The sequence below is a fragment of the Neomonachus schauinslandi genome, chromosome 10 (genome assembly GCF_002201575.2).
Source record: "Neomonachus schauinslandi chromosome 10, ASM220157v2, whole genome shotgun sequence".
Taxonomy (NCBI): Eukaryota; Metazoa; Chordata; class Mammalia; order Carnivora; family Phocidae; genus Neomonachus; species Neomonachus schauinslandi.
This window is the reverse complement of record NC_058412.1, coordinates 48,845,199-48,872,846: the sequence shown is the minus strand read 5'-3', so window position 1 is coordinate 48,872,846 and position 27,648 is coordinate 48,845,199. Positions and strand designations below refer to the sequence as shown.

The window sequence follows — 27,648 nt, the reverse complement described above, 5'->3', positions numbered from 1 at the left end:
TCCCAACTATGGAAAACTATGCAAGGGTTTAAAAAATGATATGAACTGGTTTGGAAAGACATCCAAGAATATTATTAAGAGGACATGGCAAGTTTCAGAACAGTTGTAAAAACATATGTTATAATTCCATCTTTATAAAGTAATATAAAAAATGGTAGAAAAATCTGGAAAAAATCGGAAAGAATACACATCATACTGTTAACAATGGCCATCTCTGATTCAGGTTTGTGTGAGACTGCAGGAGATGTTTGCTTTCTAAAATATGCATTTTTGTACTCGAGGTTTTTTTGCATTGATTTTTGAAATGGGGTGGAGGGGGAGACAAATCTTAAGGGTGGGTTTCCTCATAGTATAAAAAATTGAGTACCTCTGATACCTGGTTTTGCCACCTGCCTCCCCCACCCCTCCTTCTCTCTGTTATAGTCAAGGTAGACTGCATCTCCTAAGAATTTCCTAAGAGCTTCACTTTATTCAGATAGCTTTCCTTTCTGATTTCTGGGCTCCTTGGACCCTGACTCAGGACCAAACCCCTTTGATTACAGGCTCTTTATTGTTTATCAGCTGACTGTGCCAACAAGGTGTGAACCTCCTGGCCTCAGTGCTGAATGCTTGGAAGGAAACGGAGCCAACCCCACGCTGTGAAGGGAAAGAATGCCCCCTTTATTTTATTTTTTTAAAGATTTTATTTATTTGTCAGAGAGAGAGAGAGAGAGCACAAGCAGGGGGAGGGGCAGAGGGAGAGGGAGAAGCAGACTCCCCACTGAGCAGGGAGCCTGATGCAGGGCTCGATCCCAGGACCCTGGGATCATGACCTGAGCCGAAGGCAGACGCTTAACCGACTGAGCCACCCAGGCATCCCACGATGCCCCCTTTAGATTCCTGATCTGGGTGAGAGAGACTGGCGCCCTATCCCCACCCATGGAGGGAGACTCAGAGGAAGAACACATGACCCGGGCACTAGCTCTTCGTTGCCTTGGCCAGTGAGGACTGACAGCAGTCTGTCCCTGCTGGACAGCTCCCACCTCATCCGCTGCCTTGCATGCCCCACCAGCTAGTGAGGGCTTTTGCAGGGACCTAAAAGGCTCCGGGAAGCTTCCCATGAGGCCTGGAGTTTAGGCTTCACACTAAGCACGCAGGTCAGTTGTCAAAAGATAAGTGTACCTCACGATGGCTACAGTGTCCCTTCCCCACGGGGACAATCAGAAGTCCTCATCTAAAGCCTTCCCTAATCTATCCTCTGGTTTCTATCACTCCTTATCCGTACTCCTGTTAATCCTCAATTCATAAGGAAGACAGACCTGCACCAGGCCATTGCTCCAGGCCACCAAAACCATGTAGAACTCCCATGCAGAGTCCCCAGTGTGGGTGCAGTTGTGCCTGTCTGGACAGCTCAAAGCTAAAGGGAAATACCATTTATACCTGGAAAAGAAATCCCACATGCCCTGTTCACCTGCTGCCCCCCACACAAGCTCCTTAGTCTTGGGCTGAATCACGGGTGGAGGTGGGGGCTTCCCAGGACACCTTAAGCGGATATTCAGTGCATGCTTCTTCTGGTGAAGGTTAGGTATCCTGGGCACCCCCGGAGTTTCTGATTCCATCCATCTGGGTGAAGCATGAGAATGTGCATTTCTAAGAGGTTACCAGGTCATGCTGGTGCTGCCTTCCGCTCAGGCTGGGGACCACACTTGGGAATCGCTGGATGGGGCAGAGTCAGGAAGGTCAGTCAGGAAGCCGTGTCAGGACCAGAGTCTGAAGCAGAGTGGGGCTAATAGGGGTGGAAGGGAGGCTGCAGAGCTGAGGGGCACAAGAGTGGAAACCCTCGGAGGGGAGGGCCACCAGGAAGGGAGCCCAGCTGGTTGCGGAGCATGAGGGAGAGGGAGGGGTCTAGACTGACTTGGAGTTTCTAGCCTGAAGGGCCAAAGGGAAAGACTCTGAGGTAGGGAACCCAGGAGGCACAGTAGTGTTGAGGGGAGGGGACAAAGGTTCAGGTTTGGAGGGTCATCTGGGTGGGGATGTCCAAAAGGCACTTGGTAATTTCAGTCTGGATTAGGCATCAGGTGTGAGGACTGTGGGAATGTGGAGCTGAGAGTACTCGCCACAGAGCTGGTGGCTGATAGTGTGGGGAATGAAACAGTAGCCCAGGGAGAGTACACGAATTATGAAAAGAAGAGCAAGAACCACAGGACTGTGGAACATTCTACAAGCTGTGAGTCTTGTTAGGCATGTTAAGGCAGCTCCCTTGGTCTGTAGTTCCCCAAAATTAGGAACTGGCAGAGGGAATCCAGTAAGGAAAGGAAAATGGCAGGGGACAGTGAAGTTCCAGAGGTGGCTTAAGGTGTCCAGGTTGGACTCGGCCCAGCATTTAGAAGCTTGTGTGAGTGGGGCACATGGGATTTCTTTCCCAGCTATAGATGGCAATTTCCCTTCAGTTTTTAGCTGTCCTGGGCTGGTACCAGACCAGGCGCAATGGCACCCACTTTGGGGCACAGCGTGGTTGTCCCAGGCCGACCCCAGGGTGGGGGAGCTGCAGGCAGCAGGGCCTGAGGAGGGAGGTGTGGAGGGAGGAGGCCCACTGCCATTCTTGGTATGGTTCTCTCTCCAGGAGCAGAGCTGCATCTTGCCTCTCTCTGGGCAGCTTATAAGGCCTGGTGTGAGTTTTGTTGATGCAAGTGCAGCAAAAAAGGAACAAATCCGCCAGCACCAGGGCTGTTGCCACTGGAGTCCTTTTGCATACATTTTTCAAATGATAATTCACTCTACCCAGCCCCCTTCCCCACCCCCCACGGCCGATTTATTGAAAAAACCACCTTATATGGTAATATTGTTAACACACCGTCAGCTGGCCTTTTTAGGGACTCTGTTTAAAGAAGATCCGCCTCTGGGGTTTTATATTGCTCTGGTATTTGTGCCAAAGACACAGCAGCCCTCAGTCCCTGGGAGACGGACTTCTCGTACACTCGGTGAGTACTGCACCACTTCTGACAGCCCTTCCTTTCTGAGGCCGCCTGGCCCCCTGGGTGCGGGAGGCGCCTCCAGATTGGCCTGGCTTCTGTGACGCTGGCCCAGACCACGCGTGAAGGCATCGGTGGGCAGTGGTGCCTGCAAGCACGCTGCTGCCTTCCGGGAAAAGGCACTTCTGGCCACGGGGTATCCTGGCCAGCCCTTTGCTCGGGGGGGCGGGCGGGATAGAACACCTGTGGTCTCCCTCACCCAGCTCACCAGGGCCGGTGCAGATCTGTGCGCTCATGTCCTTTGTCATGACTCCGAATGTCTGGGAGGCTGTTTTAGGGGAGCAGATGCTTTGCGGGGAAAACAGCTTCTTCGCGGGGTTTTTGAATCAAAGCCAACAATGGTCCCAGTGTCTGTGAGATGTCTGTGTTGGGAGTAGGAGCGTCTTTTCTTCAGTCCCCTTGTGGGTCTCACCATCCTTGGCTCCGTGCTCGGCTGAGATGGAGAATTTTTTCAATCCCTGAAGGCTCCAGGGTCACTGGGGGATGCGGAAAGTCAGGGCTGGAGCAGGGGCAAGTGTCTTGTGGCATCCAGCAGTTTTAGCTCTGGCAGGAACGAATGAACGAATCTGAGAGCCATCCAATTCATTCTGAAGACACTGAAGCCTAGAGAAGTTAAGTGTTGCCCAAAAGGCTCACAGGCAACTGTGAGACCGCTAGCCAATGCCCTCGTCCACCCTTCCCATCCCCCAACACACACACACACACAATTAAGAGGGAAATGAGACCAAGGGGCTGTTTCCACTCTTGTGACCAGAGTCTGCTAACATCTGTTTATGGCTGAGGCAGCTTAGTGCAGTGGTGCAGGCCTTGGAGGCAGACTGCCCAGCTGCCAGAGTTGCTGAGTGACCTCAGTTTTCTCACTTGGGAGTACTCATAATAACATCTACTCGGCAGTGCTGTTGTGGGGATTAAATGAGATGATACATTTACAGGGTGCTCAGCTCAACACTGTCAGGGCCCCGGCCCTGAGTGCTCAAACTTTAAGAATCACCTGAAGGACTTGTTAAAACATAGATTGTCCTACCTTCCAACCCAGATTCTGATTCAGTAGGCTGGAGTGGGGCCAGATAATTTACATTCCCAATAAGTTCCCAGGTGATGCTGAGGCTGCAGGTCTGGGACCACACTTTGTACATGGAGGCTCTAAGCACTTGCTTTTACTATTTGAACAAGTTTAAACTTTGTGGCTAGCCCTTAGGGCCGAAAAGAGACGGAGCTTCCTCTGGCGGAGAGGGATGGGCACTGGAGAAATTGCAATGAGCAGTGGACAGGTCCGGGACAGGCCTGGGACACCAAATAGGCAGTATGACATCATGACTTGAGGCTAGAGTTCTTTGCTCCTTCCCTTTGTTCATTCCACCAACATTTATTTGTTTATTTATTTATTAAAGATTTTATTTATTTATTCATGAGAGACAGAGAGAGAGAGAGAGGCAGAGGGAGAAGCAGGCTCCCAAGGAGCAGGAAGCCCGATGCGGGACTCGATCCCAGGACCCTGAGATCATGACCTGAGCCGAAGGCAGACGCTTAACCATCTGAGCCACCCAGGCGCCCTCCACCAACATTTATTGAGTACTTACTATGTGCCAGGCACTGTTCCTACTCCTTAGGGACAGCGAAGGGGCTTCTGCCCTCACTGGGGAAGATGAACAAACACACAAAGCCCAGGAGGAGCCCTCACCTAGCCCAGGAGTTATCAGGGAAGGCTTCCTGGAGGAAGGGGTACCTGAGCTGGGTCCTGAAGTAGAACTAGTCTCGGTGTCAGGGAAGCATGGTCTTTGGACTGTTTCAGTGTCTCAATTCCATTGAATTTAGATTTCAAGGCAGAAAGCATGGAGAACTAAGATCAGAGGGGCAGGCAGGACGGGATTATGAGGGCTTCATACACTAAAGGATTAAGCAATGGGGGACCACAGGAGGGTGACCGCGAGAGACCTGCCCTTCGAAAGGACTACTCTCTGGCAGCTGTGAGGAGAGTGGACTGGAACCGGACGAGAGCGCTTCCGCGGTGCGCGGGGGGGCCTGAGCGGCGGGCCAGGGGTGGCACCGAGGTAGAAATAAGAGAGCCTGACGATTGGTTGGGAGGGAGGTGGGAGGAGTCGGGTGTTGGCCGTGGCCTCCGGGGTGGGCGGTGCGATTCCAGGTGGAGGCTTGTGATGAGGGAGAAGTGCCAGAGGTGGAGTGGAGGTGCCACGGGGTCTGCGGTGCAGATGCCCCGCAGGCAGTTGGTTCTGAGGGTCTGGAACTCAAGAGAGGGGGTCTGGACTGGAGCGGAGCCGGGAGAGCGAGTGAGAGGCCCAGGTAAAAGACAACAGGCCCAGATTCCTGAGGATTAGAAATACTACTAAACAGAAGTCATTTTTAATTTAATTAATTGTATATCAACCAAGTCAAGATAACATGACGTTGATTAGAGATGCTGCTAGAATTTTTCCACCGCAGGAGTGTTTTTCGTTAAATAATTTTCTCTATGCCAAGCTTTCTAATTGTGTGAATATCTGTGTGTATGCGGATTATTATAGGCGGCTGCTTAATGTCATTTGAAGCCCTCACTCCAAAATATTTCTCCAACTATTGCTTGAAGTCTCACCATCTGAGAGGCCTTCCTTTTAGGGCTTAAACTTTGCACTGAAATGAAAATGTCTTTGGAAGCTGGCATAAATTCAATCATCCCTTCAATAAGCATTGATTTGTGAAGTGGATGGGTCAGCGCCTTCCAATATGACAGACTTCATCCTGGGAACAAGTTCTGATGGAGAAGGGTAAGAGAGATCATAAGAACTATTATTTTTGCAGTCCTGTACAGCAGGGGTTGGCAAATTTTTTCTGAGGAGGGCCAGATAGTAAATATTTTAGGCTTTGTAAGTCTAAAGGTTTCTGTGGCAACTACTTGAGGCTGCCATCATAGAAATAGCAGCCATAGACAGTATGTACATGAACAGGTGTGGCTGTGTTCCAATAAAACTTTATTTATAGGCATTGAAATTTGAATTTCCTGTAGTTTTCTTCGGTCATAGAATATTATTCTTTGGCTTTTTTTGCAACCATTGAAAAATGTCAAGGGGCGCCTGGCTGGCTCAGTCAGTAGAGCACACGACTCTTGATCTCGGGATCCTGCGTTTGAGCCCCATATTGGGGATGGAGTTTACTTAAAAAATAATAAAAATTTAAGAAAAAAGAAAAATATCAAAATCATTCTTAGCTGGTGGGGCGTACAAAAACCAGCATTAGTTTGCCAGCCCCGATTTATAATTTATAGAGCATTTCCATTTCATTTCCATTACTTCATTTGCTCCATCATCCCAGGAGATAGATGTTACCCTTTCCATTTTCCCCTTGAGGAAACTGAAGTCCAGAGGGGCAGATGGGGGACTGGGCCATGGGAAGGGGGTACCCTGAGAGAGGAGAAGGGCAAAGAAAGGGGAGCTGGAGGGAACTCTGAAGTCAAAGCTTGTCTCCTTCAGAGTGACAGGTTGGGGAGCTAACATCTCTGCCCTCATATTTGCCTGAGGGTGGCCAGGGAGATGAGCAAGTGAACAAATTCCTTGCACTCATTATGTCTTTGGGTTTTGGCCACTTTGAGGGGCGGAGGTAGAGCTGTGTTTGTAACTCTGTGAAGTCTTCTGTGAAGACCAGATGTAGTACGTGCTGAAAGAGCCAGAACAATTTGATTGAATTTCTCAGAGCAGAAAGTGGTTGTGACCCCAGGAAACCACAGTGACTTTGGCTCTGGTTCAGCTGACACGCTCGAGCCTAGCCACAGATTACCAGCAAGCAGCTGAGGAAAGTCTAGAATTTCTCCTGGCGGAGACATTCCAGGAGAGCCTGGCTCCACAGTAGAAGTCTCCTTCCCAGCCAGCGTGGGGACCCATGGAGGCCCCACTCCGGGCCAGCAGCCCCACCCCTGCCTTCACCTCTGTCACTTCTCATTTAGTTCCGCCTCCAAAAAAGCAGATTTAAATCCACCTAAAGTGCTGCAGAACAGCATTGTTGACTTGACAGCTTCAAGTTGCTTTGTGGCTTGTCTCAGCCGCTGCTCTGCTTGGGAAACAAAGTCCGACCTTCTCTTTCTGTGTGGGGGGAGCTCAGGGGGAGACAAAAGGGTTCATTGAAAAGCCAGGCAGGCTTGAACTATAAATCACACCAGAGAGAGATGCTGAGGGGACCCTCGAGGGAGACAGTCCCAGAGGTGCAGCTTTGCCTCTTGGCTACCTTCGAGCTTTTGAGGTTGTTTTCCCCTCACTGCGGACCACCTGCTAGAACAGGGAAGCACAATAGTCTGCTGAGCAGCTTGTGAAGAGAAAGAAAACTGCCCCTGTGTGATTCTAAATCAGGTCTGTGTGAGCGAGCTGTCATGAGACTGGACTGTGGGGACACAGGGATCCCAGGGGCAGAGCAGACCAGGTCGGGAGGGGGCCACTCAAGTGGTGGGATTGTCACGCAGCATTTACTGAGCACCTACTATGTGCTAGACACCAAGTTAGGTTTGGGGGCTATAAACATAAATCACAGACTATCCACATAAAACACAGATTTAGTCCTGGCATAGGAGGGGTGCAGGGGCTCAGAGAGAGAAATGAACACAGACCCTTTTGTTTAGGGCTTTTGCTGCCAACAGCTCTAGAGAGACAGAGAGGCAGAGGCAAAAACACCAAACATGGAATAGTTAGGACAGATTCACTAAGGTGGTGAGGAAGGTGTAAGCTTCAGGCTTTGGAACCTGTCCTGGTTGATGCCGGCCCTGCCTCTTCCAAGTTCTTCCACTTCTCTGAGACTGGGTTTCCAAATCTGCAAAATAGAAGTAAATATATCTTCCCTTGGGTTTTTTTTTGTGTGTGTGTGTGTGTGAGAACTAAATAGATAATCTATGTGAAGAGCCCTACATTTTTCAAATTTAAAAATCATTTTTCCAAAAATGGAGACATGGGATATTCTGCTGTGTTTCACCTAGCAATGCACCTTGCACCTTTTCTGTTGCATTAAATATTCTGCTCTCTCCATTGTATGAGGGCCTCTGGCAGTTAGTTTACCAACCAATTTATTATGCAACAACTTCTTCTGTTTCTGATTTTGGTTATGTTAAGCTGTGATAAACTAGCTCTTAGCCAAATCTCTGTACTTGCCCGTGAGTATTCCCCAAGGATGAAGAGGGTCCTGAAAGTGCCTTTGTGGAGTCAAAAGACATGTACATTTTTAAGACTTTTGATAAGTTTTCTCGAGTTCCCCCTCTGAAAAGTAGTACAGTTTGACACTCATGAATGCAAACCCACCTCCCCACACCTTTGCCAGCAAGGGTGGCCCCAAGCACCGGACACAGTAGTCCAGCCAGAGGTGAGGTTGGCTTTTATGCTGGTCAGCAGAGTACTGCTAATCGTCCACAAGCCCGCAGGTCCTGCTCACAGAGGCTGAACAAGAGCTCTCACAGTTTGCTCATTTAGACTCACGTACAGAACCTTGTATTTACCCTGTTCAATTTAATATTATTTGATTTGATTCATTGTCTCTGTTTCTTGAGATCATCTTGGGTTTTGATTCTTCCATGCAACATATTTAATATTACATTCTCTTCCGGCTCTGGAAATTTGATGGGTATGTGCTCCATATTCTCATCCAACATATTTATAAAAATGTGTGACAAAGGACCAAAAGTGGAGCCCTGAGGCCTATCACTGCCTCCAGGTTGATGATGACCCATTAATTGACACCTTTCAGTGACAGTAACTCAGGCAGCTGTAAATGTGCCTAACTGATTGATTGTTCAGCGCACATGGCTTTGTCAACATGGATATCACAGGAGACCTTGTCCAATGCCATGATCAAGTTAAGCTCAATGCCTCCTACCATCTCCTGCATTCCCAGCCCACAGCGGGAAGGAAAGGGGAGGCTGTCACTCTGCCAACATTTGTTCTTGGTAAACCCTTACTGATTATAAGAAATCACTGCTTCTTTAATAATGCTTTCTTTAACAGTGCCTTCTGGAAACCTGCCTAACGCATATCAAGAGTATCTGAGGTTTTAGAAATCTGCTTTCTTTCCCTTTTTGAACATTGGAACAAATTTGCACATCTTCAGTCTTCTGATATCCCTTCATCTTCCACTCTTCTAACATGGTAGGAAGTTAGGGATCTTCTCTGCCATCCAGAAACTGCTCAGACCAGAAACAATATTGTTTTAAGCAGCTAGGTAAAGGTGTTTTCTTTCAGTCTCTACATGGTCACAGACCTTGATTTCCCCTTACCAATGTTTGCTCTGTTTTTGTTCTTCTGCAAGTCGTTCTCCTCGAGATCCATTGATTCACTCATTCATTTTGATGACAAAGGTGTGTTTTTTTTTTTAAGATTTTATTTATTTATTTGACAGAGAGAGACACAGCGAGAGAGGAAACACAAGCAGGGGGAACGGGAGAGGGAGAAGCAGGCTTTCCGCCGAGCAGGGAGCCCGATGCGGGGCTCGATCCCAGGACCCTGGGACCATGACCTGAGCCGAAGGCAGACGCTTAACGACTGAGCCATCCAGGTGCCCCATTGATGACAAAGGTTTAAGAGCCCACTCTGTGCCAGACATTGTGTTGGGCACACTGAGGAATCGCTGGGGAACAGGACAGACCCAGCTCCAGCCTTTGCAGAGCCGCAAACGAGCTGGGATATGCAAAGTTGATCATGGCTTGTGCAAATCCAAGGTGCTGGGGGCAAAGAAGAGGGGCCGCTGACAGATGTGGGCCAGAGGGGCCCCATGAAAATACAGTGTCCGTGCAGAGGCCGGGCAGGTGATAGGGGTTAGAGCAGCAAGCAGGTGGGGGGAGGGTGCTCCAGACCCTGCGTCTAAAAGTCCAGCAAGGAGAGAAGAGGACACAGTTCAGAGAATGGAAAGAAAAGTCCACATAGGCAGAGTAAGAAAGTAAAGAGGGGGCAAGGAGGAAGGTGAGCCTGGAGACTCAGGCTGGGCCACACCCTGGGGGGCCGTGTGGCCTGAGTCAGAGAGCTGGGACTTGGATCCACGGCCATGGGGAGTCCTGGGGGGAACAGGGACAGAGGCAGAGATGGATTCAGGAAGTCGCAGCAGCCTCTTCCTAGTGTACACTCTGCTTTGAACATAACAGGGAGAGCTCCCTTTGAGTCTTAAAGTTGTGTTACGAAGATTCGCTCAGCCTCGACTTGGCCTTTCTGACCTTGTATTCACAGGCCTGTGGCTGTCTCCTCTCCGCTCTGTCCACCTTCAGCGTGAGGCCACGGAGGGGCCAGGGTCACAGGTCTCTGTAGCACTTATCTCCTTCCCACCTGTGGTCAAATATTCTGAAGGAAGCTTCCACATGCCTTCCTCCTCGGCAGCCACCTTCCCCTTCCTCTGGACTGCTGAAAATTGGCCTCCCTGAGTCCTCGGCCAGTGCCTTTCCCATTTCCACCCTGTCCCCCCACCCCCACCCCCGGGCTCCCCAGGCTAGGAGGCTTCTGTTTTCTCCGTGGGGAGAGGATTCTTGCCTCCTTCCTCTCAGCCTGCCCTTCCTCCCCGAGGCGCTTCTGCCCTTAGGATTGAACATTTCACCTGTAACTACTGCATCATTTGTCCCTTAATGACATGTTATATTGTTTATTTTTATTATAAACTATACATGAATACAGTGTCTCTTGGAAAAAAATGAAAACATCACAGCTATAAAACCCAGCACCTCCTCTCCCATGCCCCTGCCTCCTCCAGAGGTAATCAAGGGTGATCAGTGGGAGACTTGGTTTTTCAGAACTTTTTGCTATGAGTTCATGTCCACAAAAAGAAAATGATGAAAAATACACAATATTGTTTTGTACTTTAAAAAGAATTCAACGTAGGGGCACCTGGGTGGCTCAGTCGGTTAAGCGTCTGCCTTCGGCTCAGGTCATGATCCCAGGGTCCTGGGATCCCACATTGGGCTCCTTGCTTGGCGGGGAACCTGCTTCTCCCTCTGCCTCTCCCCACTTTTTTTTGTGTACTCTCTCTGTCAAATAAATGAATACAATCTTTAAAAAAATAAAAAGAACTCACATAAATTGTTTTATGTTATGCATTCTACTCTGCAACTTGTTTTGTTCACTCAGTAGAATGGTTTAGAAACCTATCCACCTTAATCCCTGTAGATCTGCCTGGCTCTTCTCTTGACTTCAGTGCAGAATCCCATAATTTGGAATAGTTCCAAGGTTTAAGTTTGTGTGTTTCTTGAGTCAGAGTGCCAGTTTCCCCCACCTTTGCCAACACCTATTGAATCTTAACAGTATGATGGGTGAAAATGGACTTATTTCACTTGTACTTCCCTGATAACTAGTGAGGCTGAGCATCTTTACATAGAGTTGTGGGGTATTTCTATTTCCTTTTCTGTCAATTAGCTGTTCATACCCCTTGTTTTTCTTTGGGCTGTTTACTTCTTTCTTATTGATTTGTAAGTGTTCATTTATTTTGTACATAACCCTTTGCTATATATACTGCAAATTTTTCAACTCCTTTCCTAAATTTCATGTCTTTAGAGATTCTTTCCATTGGATTAAAGCTTCATAGTCATTTCAGGCCCCTAAGAGACGGGTGAATTCATTTGCTAAGGGCTGCCATAACAAAGTACCATAGAGTGGGTGGCTTAAACAACACACATTTGTATTTTCACAGTTCTGGGGGTTAGAAGTCCGAGTTCAAGGTGCTGGCAGGGTTGGATTCCTCTGAGGCCTCTCTCCTTGGCCTGCAGATGGCTGCCCTCTTGCTGTGTCTTCACATGGTCTCCCTCTGTGCATGTCTGTGTCCTTATTTCCTCATCCCATAAAGATAGCCATCCTATTAGATTAGTCGTATTGAACACCAGTCATGTTAGATTAATGACTTCATTTTACCTTAAGTACCTCTCTAAAGACCCTATCGCCAAATACAGTCACACTCTGACATACTGGGGGTTAAGACGTCATCATATGCATGTGGGGAACGGGGTGGGGAGGACACAATTCAGCTCATGACAACAGGGTAGAGGGAAGAAGTCCACCTGCCAGGGAGTGGGAGTCCAGGTCCATGCCTGTCCCTCGTGGAACTGGGCCCTGGCTGGAGGTAGACAGGACTCAAGCTCCCAAACCAAGAATCCTGTCTCCAACATGATTTTGACAAGTGGCTGACTACTTCTCTTCTCCCCCTGCTCCCAAGGTGCTCCAGCCCCTGGTTCACTTGGCCACACTCACCATGTGTGAAGAGGAGACCACTGCACTCGTGTGTGACAATGGCTCTGGCCTGTGCAAGGCTGGCTTCGCGGGAGATGATGCGCCCCGGGCCGTCTTCCCCTCTATCGTGGGCCGCCCTCGCCACCAGGTGTGTGCTCATCTGGACCCAAGGCTTTGAGCCACTAGGAGAAAGCACCACGTAGTGGACACTGGACTGAGCTCTGTGTGTGTGCACGTGTGTGTGTGTGTGTGTGAGTTGTATGAGTGTGTGTGTTGGGGGTGGGGACTCTCTTCTGATCAACTGACAGAGCAAGACCTTTCAAATAGCAATATCCAGGACCAAACCCAACACACTCCAGGCATGCAGGGATGGTTTAAGTCTGTGAGATTGCTTGGTTTGGAAGAAACTTTTTTTTTTTTTAAGATTTTATTTATTTATTTGAGATAGAGAGAGAGAGAAGCAAGAGCAGGGGAGCAGAGAAGGAGAAGCAGTCTCCTTGCTGAGCACGGAGCCTGATGTGGGGCTCGATCCCAGGACCCTGGGATCATGACCTGAGCTGAAGGCAGATGCTCAACCAACTGAGCCACCCAGGCATCCCTGGAAGAAACTTTTTAAAATACATGCAAGTAAACAAGACCCTTGCCTTTAAGAAACGTATACTCTGTGAACTAACTTGAGATCACAGTCTAGCATAGAGACAAAAGACTTCACGATGGGGAGTGCAAAGGAGGGAGAGATTAAGTCTGAGTGGAGGGACCTGGGAAGAAGAGGCTTTGTAGAAAAGGGATACCTGGGGGTGAGGATCTCCACATATGGGGGGGGGGAGAGCAAGAGCCAAGATTTGGAGACGTAAAAATGCGAGCAGAGGGTATTTGAGGAGGACAAGTACAAGTCCTGTGTGTGTGAAGTAAGGAAGAAGTGAATGGAAGGCCCCACTCTCTCAGAAAATGATGTCATCTTAGGAGAGAGAAGAGAGCTGAGCCCACAGGAAAGTTTCCACCTTCTCTCCCCGCTGCCTTCACAGTCATGGGTGTCTGCCTCACCCTTGTCTCTTTCTGTCCTGTCTCCAGGGAAGACGGATATCTGTCCTATCTGTATCCTTCTTCAGAGACCCTCTAATTCCTGGATCCCCCTAAGTGGAGCCCTCAGCCAACTCACTTCTCCTTCCTTGTCTTTTGCTTTGCAGGGTGTCATGGTGGGAATGGGCCAGAAAGACAGCTACGTCGGGGATGAGGCTCAGAGCAAACGAGGGATCCTAACTCTCAAGTACCCCATTGAGCACGGCATCATCACCAACTGGGACGACATGGAAAAGGTATTGGTGGACCCCCCTTTTAGTATAATAATGCATCATCATGACCCTCATCTTCCCCAGGCCTCTGCCCTGTCAACTGCCTCTAAAATGTGTCTCACGTCCTTCTCTCCTTCCTGTCCATCCGCATGGCTACTCTCCATGGGGCTGCCAACAGCTCTCATTGGATGGTTGCAATGGCGTCCTGATTTCCTTGTCTCCTGCCTCACCATCCAGTGAATTCTCTATGCTGCCGCAAAGCTTGTCTTTCTAGAAACAGATCGTGTCACTCACCCCCTTGGGAATCTTCCGTAGCTCCTCATTAGCTGACAGTAGGTCCCTAACTCCCTGTCTGGCATCGGAGGGCCTGTCCCACTCAATGCCCAGCTTCATCCTCACAAGCAGCTCCCGCGGGAGAAGGGCTTGAGGCCACGGCTGCCTCTACAGTACAAACAGCTTCTCTCCTTTCACTTCCCCTGCAGGACCTCAGGTAGGCAAATCGATGCCAGGTTGTTATGCTGATTCTCTAATGAAAATTCTAAGTAGGACTCTCTAGGGGTTTCTAGAAGCTTGTGTGTGTGTGTGTGTGTGTGCAAGAAAATGCAGGGGGGGGCAATTTTTAAATGGTAGCTGGTGATCAACAAAATGATGTGTGTGCTAATAAAGCCCTCCTGATAGTCTTTTGCTAAATTCTGCTGACATTTGTGTGAGAGTCCTTGTTTCTGCAAGGAGTGCCTTTTGAAGTATAATAGAGTGCTTATCGAACAGACCACAACCAGAAATAAAGAATGTTGCTGTGAAATCTGTAATGCACCCTGCTTTTCTCTAAATCCCAGACTCAGTCACTCTGGGTGTGAGATAGACAGAATACCGTAGCTTTCGCTTCGCATCATGGAGTGGCTAAGAGCACAGATCCCCGAGTCAGGGGCACGGAGATCTGCGAGTGAGTCCTTTCTTCTGAGCCATTTGTGCAGATAAAAATACTTTTTTCATTAGGTTGCTTTGGAAATTGAATTTGGTACTCAGTATCATCCCAAGGCATGCCACATACTTCATGCTCAATAAATAGCATATATTATTCATATAGATCTAACAGTATCTAATTCAAAAACAGACAAAATATTTTAGTATATATTTTAGCACAGTAGTAACAATGTATGAACTCTTTATTTTTAAAATATATTTTATTTATTTTAAAGATTTTATTTATTTATTTGAGAGAGAGAGAGAAAGCATGAACTGGGGGAGGGGGCAAAGGGAGAAACAGACCACCCCCTCCCCCCCGCAGCAGAGCGGGGAGCTGGACGTGGGACTTGATCCCAGGACCCTGAGATTATGACTAGAGCTGAAGGCAGACGCCTAATGGACTGAGCCACCCAGGTGCCCCATGTGTGGACTCTTTAAAGAAATTCCTAAAAATATATTATGTGCCTATGGCACCTGGGTGGCTCAGGTGGTTAAGCATCTGACTCTTCATCTCCACTCAGGTCAGGATCTCAGGTCATGATCTCAGGGTCATGAGATCGAGCCCCGCCTGGGGCTCCACGCTGGGTGTGGAGCCTGCTTAAGATTCTCTCTCTCCCTCTGCCCCTTCCCCCACCTCAAGTGCTCAAACGTGTGCGCATTCTCTCTCTCTCTCTAAATATATATATATATGTATCTGTATATATATATATATACACACACACATATATATATTTATGTATACTATGTGCTTTAAAGAAAAACACTATAGGGGAAAGCTGTCAAATCTTCTCAAATTAATTTTTAGGCTCATTGCCATTCCAGTAAAAAAACTCACAATTTTTAAAATTGTATATATTTAAGGTGTGACCTGATGACCTGATATACATTTATATGTGTAAGAGTCACCACATTCAAGTTCATTAATGTATCTATCACCTCACATAGTTACTTTTTTTCTTGTACTGAGAACACTTAAGATTTACCCTCTTAGCGAATTTCAAATACACCATGCTATACATTAAATCGTCAGAATATATTCATCCTGCATAGCTGAGACTTTGTATCCCTTGACCAATATCTCACTATCTCCCCTCCCCCCAGGTCTTGGTAAATACCATCCTATTTTCTGCTTCTCTGAATTCAAATTTTAAAAAAATCACAATTTTTAATTCTGCAAAATAATCATAAGGTATGTCTGGAGAAATAAGGCAAAATTTATGAGAACAAAATGAGTGAAAAAAACTATGAGAGGAGACTTGCCATACCCACATATTAAAATATAGTTATAAAAATTAAAACAGGTTGGGGGCGCCTGGATAGCTCAGTCGTTGGGCGTCTGCCTTCAGCTCAGGTCATGATCTCAGGGTCCTGGGATTGAGCCCCGCATTGGGCTCTCTGCTTGGTGGGAAGCCTGCTTCTCCTTCTCCCACTCCCCCTGCTTGTGTTCCCTCTCTCGCTGTGTCCCTCTGTGTCAAATAAATAAATAAAAATCTTAAAAAAAATTAAAACAGTTTGGTATCAGCACAAAAGTAAGGAGGAAATACATGATAAATGAAACTTGAACACCAACGGGAGAAAAGGATTATTCAGGGAATTATTCCAGGACAACTGATGAGTTATTTTAGGGATAGGGAGTCTTCATTGCCTTTACCTCATACCATTTCACCAAACACATATCAGTTGAATATAAAAGTTAAATATAAAAATTCAAATGGTAAAAAAAATACAATATAGTAAGCATGAGCATTCATCAAATTTCTGGTGAAAGAAGTCTTAAAGGAAAAGATGACAAATGTGATTTCTTAAAAATCATGACTTCTAGTATGTGAAAAAAATAACCAAATTCAAAAGACAAACAACAAATTGCAAAAAAATTCATGAGTGAAATGAAGGTTAACATAAACAGGTAGTGTAAATTGATCATTAAAAATACAAAGTCTTCACCAGACAAATAAACAAAGGATATGATCAGATAATTTGCCAAATGGAAATTATAAAAAGTTGCAAATCTGAAAAAACTTAAACTCATTTGAAAGAAATGTAAATTTTCAAAGGGAAACAATGTTTCCCTATCAAATTATTTCATATATTAAGAGCAAGAGCCCTGAATGCAGGTACGGGTAAAACAGGCTTTCTTATTCCGGAGTAAAGAGTAATTTAACCTCTTTGTCGGTGATAGAAATCAGAAAGTCTTCCAATCGCCATGCTCTTTAGCCTAGTAATTCCACTTTAAAAATTATTTTCTTTGGAAACGTCCTGAATAGAAAAAAGAAAATGTAATATGCACAAAGATAACTATGACAGGATTATTTATAAACAAAAATCGAAGATACTGTTGATAGTAATATGAGTAAATACATGATGGTATATGATGAAATGTGTAGCATTAAAAATAAATGTTCAATTTATTAAACATAAATATTTACTATGGAGAAGGAATTTTTTTTAAAGATTTTATTTGAGAGAGAGAGAGTGAGCGAGAGAGCACAAGTGGAGGGATGGGGAGAGGGAGAAGGAGACTCCCTGCTGAGCAGGGAGCCTGACCCAGTACTCGATCCCAGGACCCTGGGGTCATGCTCTGAGCTGAAGGCAGATGCTTAACCGACTGAGCCACCCAGGCTCCCTGGAAAAGGAAGTCATTTATGTTACACTAACTGAAAAGTGGCAGGAAACAAAATTGAATGTAAAAGTATAAAAATAGCATAATAAATAAATACAAGCATATGAAATAATAAATGGTGATAGAAATAAATTTGAAAATACTTAAAGGTGAAAGGTTAGTAAGAAGAAAAAGCCAAAATGTTAACTATTTATTACTAGGTGATGGAAATGTGGGAGATTTTTACTCCTCTTAAAAATATTTTTCGGGGCGCCTGGGTGGCTCAGTTGGTTAAGCGACTGCCTTCGGCTCAGGTCATGATCCTGGAGTCCCGGGATCGAGTCCCACATTGGGCTCCCGGCTCAGCAGGAAGCCTGCTTCTCCCTTTCCCACTCCCCCTGCTTGTGTTCCCTTTCTTGCTGTCTCTCTCTCTGTCAAATAAATAAATAAAATCTTTAAAATATATATATATATTTTTTTCTAATTTAAAATTATCAACACCTTTCACTTTTAAAGCTCTAAAAAGTGAAATGAAATGTAGTGCAGGTATTTGGGCCCAACGCCTAAGATTCTGGTTCACGGGTCCGGGATACAGCCTGGGGGCCTGCACCTATGACAGTCATCCCAGGTGATTCTGGTACAAAGCATCTGGGGCCCACATTTGAAGAAGTTCTGCCATCACTCAATTAGGATTAATTGCCATTCACATCTCCTGTGAAACTTTCACAGACAGGACCTCTGCTTGCGCCATTTTCTCTGCCTCCGATGCCCTTCTCAGCTGCTGGAGACCCTCCTTTGCCTGCAGAGCCCACTCCAACCCCCCAGATAATGAACTGCCTCTTCTTTTACTCAAAATGTGAATGTGTCTTTGTATGTTGTCTTCTTGGGTGTTTTTCTCCCCTCCGGACTTTGAAACCAAGAGCAAGGGGCCATATCTGATTCATACCTGCCCTCATCACAGCTGGCACCATCCTCGCCCAAAGCCAGGAGCCCAGAAATATATGGGTACAACGGACGCAGATGATCCTATGCCCCACCTCTGAGGAAATCAGAGCCCTATGTCCCTGCCACTTTGCTGAATCCCTCTGAAATACAGACTCCTGTTGGGTCATCTTGGATCACTGGACACAGTGGGAAGAAATTACTTCCTCTAAAGCAGTGATTCTCAACAGGAGCAATTTTGCCTCCTGAGGGGGGAAGAGTTGGTGATGTCTGGAGACATTTTTGCTTGTCATTGCTGGAGAGGTGCGACTGGTATCTAGTGGGTGGAGGCCCAGAACGCCAAGCATCCTAGAATGCACAGGGCAGCCCCCCACATCGCAGAATTATCCAACTTCAAAGTGTCAAAGTGCTGAGGTTGGGAAACCCTGCCCTAAAGCACTGGTCTGGCCAGTAATGAACAGCGACAGTTCAAGCATACCTGTCCGGTTCCCAACAGGAGACAGTATACCCTCAGCGGGTGTTTTTAAATTAAGAAAGGACTACTTAGGTGTGAGCAGAGTTATGGAACCAGAAAGGGAAGTTGAGGCACCCAAGTACTAGGGACAGCCTGAAGGATGGGGGTGAGGGAACGTCACTACAGCTGGAAGAGGGGCCATCCAATAGGAGCAGGGCTCACGGAGGGCCACACCATTGCTTGGAGAACTGCTCGACCTCTCTCCCTCTTCCCACCCTCCAGCCTCTTGCTGGTGACTTCCATCAGCCAAACATAGCCAGAAGCCAGGAAGCAAGGAAATACTGAGAGATACAATTGGCCTGGCCCCCCAGGGCAGCAAGTGGGGAGAGACAGAAGAAGGGAAAAGACGGGGAAGTTCAAATAGAAGTAGTCAATATGCTAAGTATATCGGCCCCAGGTCTGAGTCCTGTCTGGGGCCCTGTTGAAAAGGAACATAATCTCTAAAGGTCAAGCAGAAATTCCCAGCACTCCGCTCCGGAGGAGGTCTCTTCTCTAGAACCCAGCCTGCGCTGTGGACATTGTGTCATGCTCCCCCATCATGAGCATGCCAATTGGAATTTTCTAGGAATCTCCTTGGCTCATTTGACTTTTGTCTCAACCAGATCTGGCACCACTCATTCTACAATGAGCTGCGGGTAGCACCTGAGGAACACCCCACCCTGCTGACAGAGGCCCCCCTAAATCCCAAGGCCAACAGGGAGAAGATGACCCAGGTAAGAGACCAGGAGCTCTTAAACATGGGTACAAGAATGCAGCATGGATCCCTTCTCTCTTTCATGCATCAGTACAACAACAATTTTTGAGGACATGCTATGTATGTAGTCTATGCCAGGCCCTGTGGGAGGTGGGAGCAGGGTAAAAAGGCACAGCCCTTGCCCTTAATAAGGTCACAAACCATCCTGGGGGCCAAGAGGTGCTGTGATTTCTGCCAGATCATCCTTTATCCTGCATTGTCCTTTCAGATCATGTTTGAGACCTTCAATGTCCCTGCCATGTACGTCGCCATCCAAGCTGTGCTCTCTCTCTATGCTTCTGGCCGCACAACAGGTGAGCAGCCTGTAATCTGATCCCTTCCTGACTCTGGGGGGCAGAAGGGAAAGCTGGACTCCTGCAGAGGTTCCCGCTTAGGAGAATCAAAGGGACGGCCAAAGTCCACGGAAAACCCTGCATAGGGGTAACAGAAGGGAAGCCCATGTGGAATGCATTCAGGTCTACCCGGTAGAGCTGGCAAGAATTGATATGAGCAAAGCATGACTGCTACATCCAGCAGTATATATATATAAGCTCAGTCCCCAAGCTTACACACACTTTCCAACAATACTGGGATGTTTCTGCTCATGAACCTGTGATGGTGGCTATATATGTGCCCTTGGTATGGAAAGGTGCTCAGGGAAACAGAGGGAACTTCAAGATAAAGCAATTTCTAATGGGGACTTGACAGCTTCCATGAACATAGTTCAACATTCATTCATTCATTCAAATATTCATTATGCATTCATTCATCAGATATTTTTCCATTACTCCCTACCATGTGCCAAAGACTGCACAGGCCGTGGGCACACACTGACAAGCAAGACAACCCTACCATCAGAGAGCTAACAGTCTAGTGGGTGGGGGCAAACGCAAAAGGTAATTTCACTGCTGGTGACAAGGACAGTGATGGGGAATGTATGATGGTTCTATAATTTACTTATTTGTTTTACCATTTCTCTACTGCTGGACTTTATGGTTGTCTCCAGTTTTTTATTTTTTATTATAAAATATGCTGTGATCAGCATCCTTGTACAAGTATAAGCTACTGGTCCCTGGATATTTATTTTGCATCTGGCCTTTACTGAGCCATGTCTCAGTTGATTCTCTTGGGTCTTCTAGGTATTCGGCCTCATCATCTGCAAACAATGACAATTCTATTTCTTTTGATAATACCTCTTTTTCTATTTTCTGTCATATTGCATTGGCTAGAACATCTAGGACAATATTAAATAGTACAACAATAATATTATACTATTTCTCCATCAATTATGATGTGGCTATTGGATTGAGAGAGATTTATTATCATGTTGAAAAGCTCATTTCCCTCCATGGTTTAAGTTTCATCAGTAGAGAATGTTAATTTTTTTTCAAATTGGCTGGTTTTTATAGTCCCTTCCAGATCTAACATTCTCCATGCATGTGCATATGTGTTAGTTTAATGCCAGAAGGATATGTAAATTATCCAGCCTCCCTTAAAGAATGGGCAACTGAGATGCACATTGACAAATACGTGGTACTGTGAAAGTGTTTTAAGGAGTACAAGAAGGGAAGATGTTTTACTTGCCTTCCAGAAGGCTACAGTCTCATTTGGGAGAATAAATGATGTACACAAAAAATATTAGTGATGATCCTTAAGGTGTGTGAATTTTCTCAGCTGCTAGAGAAAAATATGGTAGTTGAAGACCATTTGGCAACTGGTCCCAGAAAGATGGAAGACAAGAAGTTTTCATAGGTCCTATCCCCTCTCTCCATAGGCATCGTGCTGGATTCAGGGGATGGCGTCACCCACAATGTCCCCATCTATGAGGGCTATGCACTGCCCCATGCCATCATGCGCCTTGACCTGGCTGGCCGTGACCTCACTGACTACCTCATGAAGATCCTCACAGAGAGAGGCTATTCCTTTGTGACCACAGGTATCCAGCCCCTTTCCTGATTCTGACTTGAGCTCAAACCAAATCTGCTAGGACCAGATGTTCTCTGATGAAAAGTCTGTGGCCCCCTGTCCTCAAACTCTCTTGAGATAGATGGGGAGGATTTTGGGCTGGGGCTGGGCCTTGGGACAAGACCAGGTAGTCAAGGCTGCCTTACTTATGGAGGAAGTTTCCCAACTGAGATGCTCTCGGGATGGGGACAAGGCCCCCTTAAGTGCCCTTTCACAGCATTCCCTCCTTCCCCAGGGACCTGCTATCTCTGTCCATGTCTGCACCAGGATCCAAGCTGGTTTTTACAGGGTTAAATGGTAGTAAAAATCTGATGATGCATTTTGTAACCGAAGGGCATTTATGGTTTGTCTGAGGACACATGGAATAAATAAGGTCTGAATTTCTAAGGAGAAGTTGTCATGCCTCAGTGCCCACCCCAGGCAAGAGATTTTAGGCAGGGGCTTTCCTAGATTCTGTAAGATCACAAGAAATCCTCCATCTATACCGGAAATGTGTCCTGTAAGGCCCTCAGGAAGGCCTGTAGCTTTGTCAGGGCAGAGTAAAAACAGCAAGGAGAAAAACCCATGCAAAGTTTTGCCTGGGAATCAAGATTTTGAACTTGCACTTTAGGGAGAGGAATGAAAAATTAACATTTGTCCTAAAAATGAACCCAGAGTAGAAGAGGTTTTCATGGAGATCAAAATAGGACAAACTAACAGAACAGAGTATCTACTTTCTGTCATTTCTACTCTTTCTAGCTGAGCGAGAAATCGTGCGAGACATCAAGGAGAAGCTGTGCTATGTGGCCCTGGACTTTGAGAATGAGATGGCCACGGCAGCCTCCTCTTCCTCCCTGGAGAAGAGTTATGAGCTGCCAGATGGGCAGGTCATCACCATTGGCAACGAGCGCTTCCGCTGCCCCGAGACCCTCTTCCAGCCTTCCTTCATTGGTGAGGTGCTGCCTACTGTCCCTGCTAATCGGGAGGGGAGGGGAGAGGCATGGAGGGAGAAACACCAGGAGTCACGCACACTTTGTTTCTAATTTGTACACAGCCCATATTTTTCCAGGAAGGGCCAAAAACACATCAACAATACAACCAGATAAAATCTATTTATTTTTAAGATTTCATTTTCTTAAGTAAGTTCTACACCCAGCATGGGGCTTGAACTCACAACCCCAAGATCAAGTGTCACATGGTCTACTGACTGAGCCAGACAGGCGCCCCCGCTAAAATCTAATTTAAAATAAAAGGATAGGGAAATCAAAAGAAAAGAAAAGCAGAATAGGGAACATAACATAAACTAAGAATAAGGTTAATACACAAAACACTTCTTGGATCACTCAACATTTAGGTCACTGGGGCCCAAGCCCACAGCGGTAAGCAGGATGGGTATGGGGTCAGACCTGGCCTCAGGTCCTGATTCTTCCCCTTTAAAGCCTGTCACTTTGGACGTGTTGTCTTCTTCAAACCTCAGTTTTCTCATCTATAAAGTGGAAATAATGATTGGTGCCCACTAGATAGGGTTGCAACAAAGATTAAATAAGAGAAGATTTAGTACAAGGACAACTGCTTTCTTGAGGAGTGTATAGGTATAGTTGGGCCTGCAAACAAATGTTAATAGACAGTGTAGTAGTTCATAGCAGCTGTGCAAAGTGATATAAGCCTAAGAAATCAGGAAAGGCTTCTTAGGGAAGGCCAACATTTGAACAGAATCTTGAAGAATGAGTATCATTTGAGGGTATCTGGGGACGGAAGGAATGCAGGATAGGGAATGGCATACGAGGCAGATGGAAGGGTCCATGTAAAGACATGGAGGTGTGAAAGGTCGTGGTCTACTCGGGACATGATGGCAGAAATGTGGTGTGTGTGTGTGTGTGTGTGTGTGTGTGTGTGTTTGCACACAGGGGAAACTGGAGAGAGTGGCTGGACCACACCAAGAGCATAGTGGTTAATCATATCAGCAATGAGATCCCTGAAAGTTTTTAGGCAGTAGTGCAGCAAGGTCAGGTTTGTATTTTAGGAAGGTTCCTCTAACCTCAGTGTGAAATTATGTCACATGGAGGAAAGACTAGAGGTGAGGGAGGCCAGGAAGGTGGGCATGAGCTGGTTTGGCATGCAGGCCTTTCACTGTGGAAGGCCCTGGGGCCAGGCTAAGGTAGCTAGATGTAACCTGTAGATAAGGGGGGGGGGGGCTGTCAAAGATGACGTGGTGGGTAGATCCATGCAATAGAATATTTTTTTACGGGCGCCTGGGTGGCTCAGTCGGTTAAGCGACTGCCTTCGGCTCAGGTCATGATCCTGGAGTCCCGGGATCGAGTCCCGCATCGGGATCCCTGCTCAGCGGGGAGTCTGCTTCTCCCTCTGACCCTCCTCCCTCTCGTGCTCTCTGTCTCTCATTCTCTCTCGCAAATAAACAAATAAAATCTTTAAAAAAAAAAAAAGAATTTTTTTTACAATAAAAGAGATTAACACACCAACACACGGTCTAACATTAATGGACCCTGAAAACATTAGGTGAAATGTGAACATTAACATACCATTAAGTGAAAGGCACCAGACACAAAAGGCTACATATTGTAGGATTCCATTTATATGAAATGTCCAGAACAGGCCAATCTATAGAGATAGAAAATAAATCAGTGATCACCTAGGGCTGGGGAAGGGGGGAAGGGGAAGTTCGCAGTGTCTGCTAATGGGGACAGAGTTTCTTTTTGGGGTGTTACAAATGTTCTAAAATTAGATTTTGGCAATGGTTGCACAATCCATGAAACTACTAAAAATTACTGGACTTTAAAAGGATGAATATTATGATATATGAATTATAACTCAATAAAGCTTGGAAAAAGATGACTCATTGAAAGTGTTCCCTTAGAAATATACCCTCGCTGATCAGTGTGAAAGATCAATCAGAACAGGAGGAACCAAAAGCCAGTTAGAGGTCTGATCCTATAATCCATTTGGGAGGTGATTAAGGGTCTGAACTAAGACAGAAGGATCACTTGAGGAGCTGGAGGTGTGGGTGTTTATGAGTTAACAGGTGTTGATTGATACTATGACCTGCACTAGGCATGGAGTCCGCCGGGATTCATGAAACCACCTACAATTCCATCATGAAGTGTGACATCGACATCCGCAAGGACTTATATGCCAACAATGTCCTCTCGGGGGGCACTACCATGTACCCTGGCATTGCTGACAGGATGCAGAAGGAGATCACAGCCCTGGCCCCCAGCACCATGAAGATCAAGGTGGGTTCTGCCCCAGTTCCCTCCATTCTGTTCTTTGGACAAACACCTGCCTACTTGGGAGATGCTCCAAGTCGGTCTGCCGGGCCCGTAGATTGGTGGTCTCCTGGTCTGGGACAGATTTCATCTCGGGGGATTATGTTCCTTGGGAACTGATGAGCTGGAGACATGTTTAGCATGAGATCTCAAATGTAATCATATGATGTCCTATGAGAAGGGGGTGAAAGAATTTGGGATGAAGAGAATATTGAGGGGGTTGAGGATGCAATCAGGAGGAGGGAAATAGAGGGGAAGAAAAGAAGGAAGCAACACTACAGCATCTTTAGACTTTAAAATGGATATGGGTGTTACCTCAGAGGAGGATGAAAGTTACAGAGAGAAAGTTTGGCATGGGGCAGGCTGCTGGTTCAAACTCACAGGGGTATCACTTGATTCCTGGACAGCCTGTGATCTGTTGTCTGCTCTTGGCTCACGTCCTCCCCACGCAGCTGCTCACCAAGGCAGCTCACCTCACAAGCCTCGTCAGAATGGAGGCCCACTTGTCTTCCGCCTCTCTCCAGCCTCTGGTCCCCAAGCAACCATACGGAGCTTTTATTTATTTATTTATTTTAAGATTTTATTCATTCATTTGACAGAGAGAGAGAGCACAAGCAGGGGAATGGCAGGCAAAGGGAGAAGCAGGCTCCCCACTGAGCAGGGAGCCCAATATGGGGCTTGATCCCAGGACCCTGGGACCATGACCCGAGCCAAAGGCACAAGCCCAACCGACTGAGCCACACAGGCACCCCATACAGAGCTTTTTAGGGCTTCTAGGAATTTTGCTGCTAGCAGGTTTAGAAAAGGAGTTGGGAATCGAATAGAGATAACAAATAGGTTGAAAGTTACAAAGTCTCACGATAAAGTTGGTCTCTGGGAGTTGGCTTCATCTGAGGGAGTGTATATTATAAGAAACTTTTTCACAAAGGAAGGCTGCCCCGGGCCTTCCCCCTGCCTAGCAGATGGTGCTCAGCAAAGGCAAGCAGAGCAGGTTACCAGAAAACAGGTGGGAGTCTGCGGGCCCTTCTCACCCAGATCCACTGGAGCAGCATGGCGGGGCATGGCGCCAGGCCCGAGGCAGGGGCTTTTTACCAGGACCATTGACCACATCTTGCCTCACCCCCAGATTCTGGCTCACCACATCAGGGGGACCCCCATCACCTATACTGATAAACAAACCCCAGCGTTTTGATGCATATCCCGATTTGTGAGCCACTGCCCTGAGTTTAACAACGTGTGCCCGCCTTTAAGGAGTTTAGAATCTAATCAGTGCCCGTGCTCACTGAGAGGGCAACGTAAATAAGACATGAGGAGGGGAAAGGGCACATGAGGCAGGGGAAGTAGAGCAAGCAAAGGTGCCCCAGTGGGTATGTGTGTGCATACGAACAGCCCAGCCAAACGGGACAGCCGGATTTGTGTAGAAGAACTGAGGAGATAAGACAGGTGTCGAAGATATGGAAGAAGAGCGGTGACGTGGGGTGGCATTGAGACGGGGGACCCCAGCCCAGGGAAGCCCAGACTCTTCTCACAACCAGAGCTGTACAGCAATAACGTGGCTGGGCTGGTCCTTGAGGTATCAGTCCAAAGAGTGACCGAGTGCCTTTGTCTGACTGAATAAAAAGTTAACTTCTCAAGACTCTTCTTCTTCTGCAAGTCCATGATCTCCACAATTTAGGAAAGATGTAGAGAGGGTCTAAGGAGACAAAAACAATCAGTTCAGTGTCCGGTTTATTCTGGCCCTGAATCCTTAGACCCTTTAGTAGCTGTCCCTCTGGATCCACTTGTAGGTGGAGTTCAAAGTTGTTTGACAGGACAACCGACTTCTAGAGGCTAAGCTCAGGACTCGTCAGCTACCAGTGGCTATTGACAGATGAAGCTCCACACAGGGTCTGAGTGCGCTGGCTGACTCGGGATTGGAAGAAGCCCAGCCTCAGCTGCGCGTGCATCCAAACTCCAGGCAAGAACAGAGTGGCACTTTCCCTATAGATGTTTGTATTGGTCATCTATTGCTGAGGAACAAGCAACTGTGAAATCTCAGGGACATAACAATAAGTATTTTGTGCGTGTGCGTCTGCAGGTCAGTGGGAGTCAGCTGATCTAAGTCAGGCCTGGCTCAGCAGCTCTGCGGGTCTAGCCAGCTCAGGTTGGGTCTGAGGCTTTCATGCTGGGGCCCAGGCTGAAGGGCCAGCAGCTTCTCTAGGGAAGCCCTTCTCATCAGGATGGCAGAGGCTTAGCTGCAGGCCTGAGGCACATGTCAAGCTCCTGTTTGTGTCACGTCTGCTAACGTCACATCGGTCAAAGCAAATACAGGGCCCAGCCCAAAGTCACAGGGCGAAACAGTGCATCCTTCCCATGGGGGGAGGATGAGGGCGAGAGTAAAGATTTGAGCAACAATCTAATCTAACACAAGGTTTACCCTGTTTGTTTCTGACCTGGAGGCTGTCCTTATCTGGGGCAGCCCGGCACTGTGATGAGATGATCTCCTGGACCACCTCCCTATTCCTTTGGGTGCTAATTATGATTCACCACATTTATTCTTTGCAGATTATTGCTCCCCCAGAGCGGAAGTACTCGGTCTGGATTGGAGGCTCCATCCTGGCTTCTCTCTCCACCTTTCAGCAGATGTGGATCAGCAAGCCTGAGTATGATGAGGCAGGGCCCTCCATTGTCCACAGGAAGTGCTTCTAAAGTCAGAACAGATTCTCTGGGGATCCCCTGGAGACTGCTCTTACCAATCATGAAACATTAAAACCTGCAAGCCTTACTTCTCTGCGTGGGGCTTTTTTTCCGCCCTGGGCTTTTACACAGTGCTAAGGGCTTTTCACACCTTATTTCTCATCCACACAATGATCCTGTGAGATGCATATATTCCCACATTACACAAGAGGAAATTGAGGCTCAGAGAAGTTAAGAGCGTGCTGAAGAGCACAGAACCAAGATTAAAAACCAAGTGTGTCTGACTCTAAAGTTAGTACTCCTACTGTACTACCCTGTTTCCCTTTCCTTGAACGTGAGTAAGAATGAGGGCTACATGGTGTTTGGCGGGGGTGGCAGGTTAAGAAACAAGGGCTTTAAGAGATCTAAGTCCTTGTACTCAAGGGCAATGCACAGAGAACATGACCGGAAAGAGAAACACAAGGTTTATAGGCTGTGACATATGAGTGGCTCAAACGCAATGTTTGAATTTGGGTGGTGGAAGGTC

General features: G+C 47.0%; 1 protein-coding gene across 2 annotated transcripts; it reads left to right on the top strand.

Moving 5' to 3' along the window:
* Positions 1-2,863: 2,863 nt before the first annotated feature.
* Positions 2,864-27,210, top strand: ACTG2 (actin gamma 2, smooth muscle). Of its 2 annotated transcripts, none has more exons than XM_021699106.1 (9): positions 2,864-2,960; positions 12,159-12,320; positions 13,360-13,488; positions 19,088-19,198; positions 19,448-19,532; positions 20,993-21,154; positions 21,922-22,113; positions 24,232-24,413; positions 26,991-27,210. In XM_021699106.1, the coding sequence occupies exons 2-9, from the start codon at positions 12,195-12,197 to the stop codon at positions 27,132-27,134; spliced, it is 1,131 nt and encodes a 376-aa protein (XP_021554781.1). In that variant the 5' UTR covers positions 2,864-2,960; positions 12,159-12,194; the 3' UTR covers positions 27,135-27,210. The 2 variants fall into 2 exon arrangements, with proteins under 2 accessions (XP_021554781.1, XP_021554783.1); XM_021699108.1 differs by lacking the exon at positions 2,864-2,960 and adding an exon at positions 5,200-5,312.
* Positions 27,211-27,648: the final 438 nt, after the last annotated feature.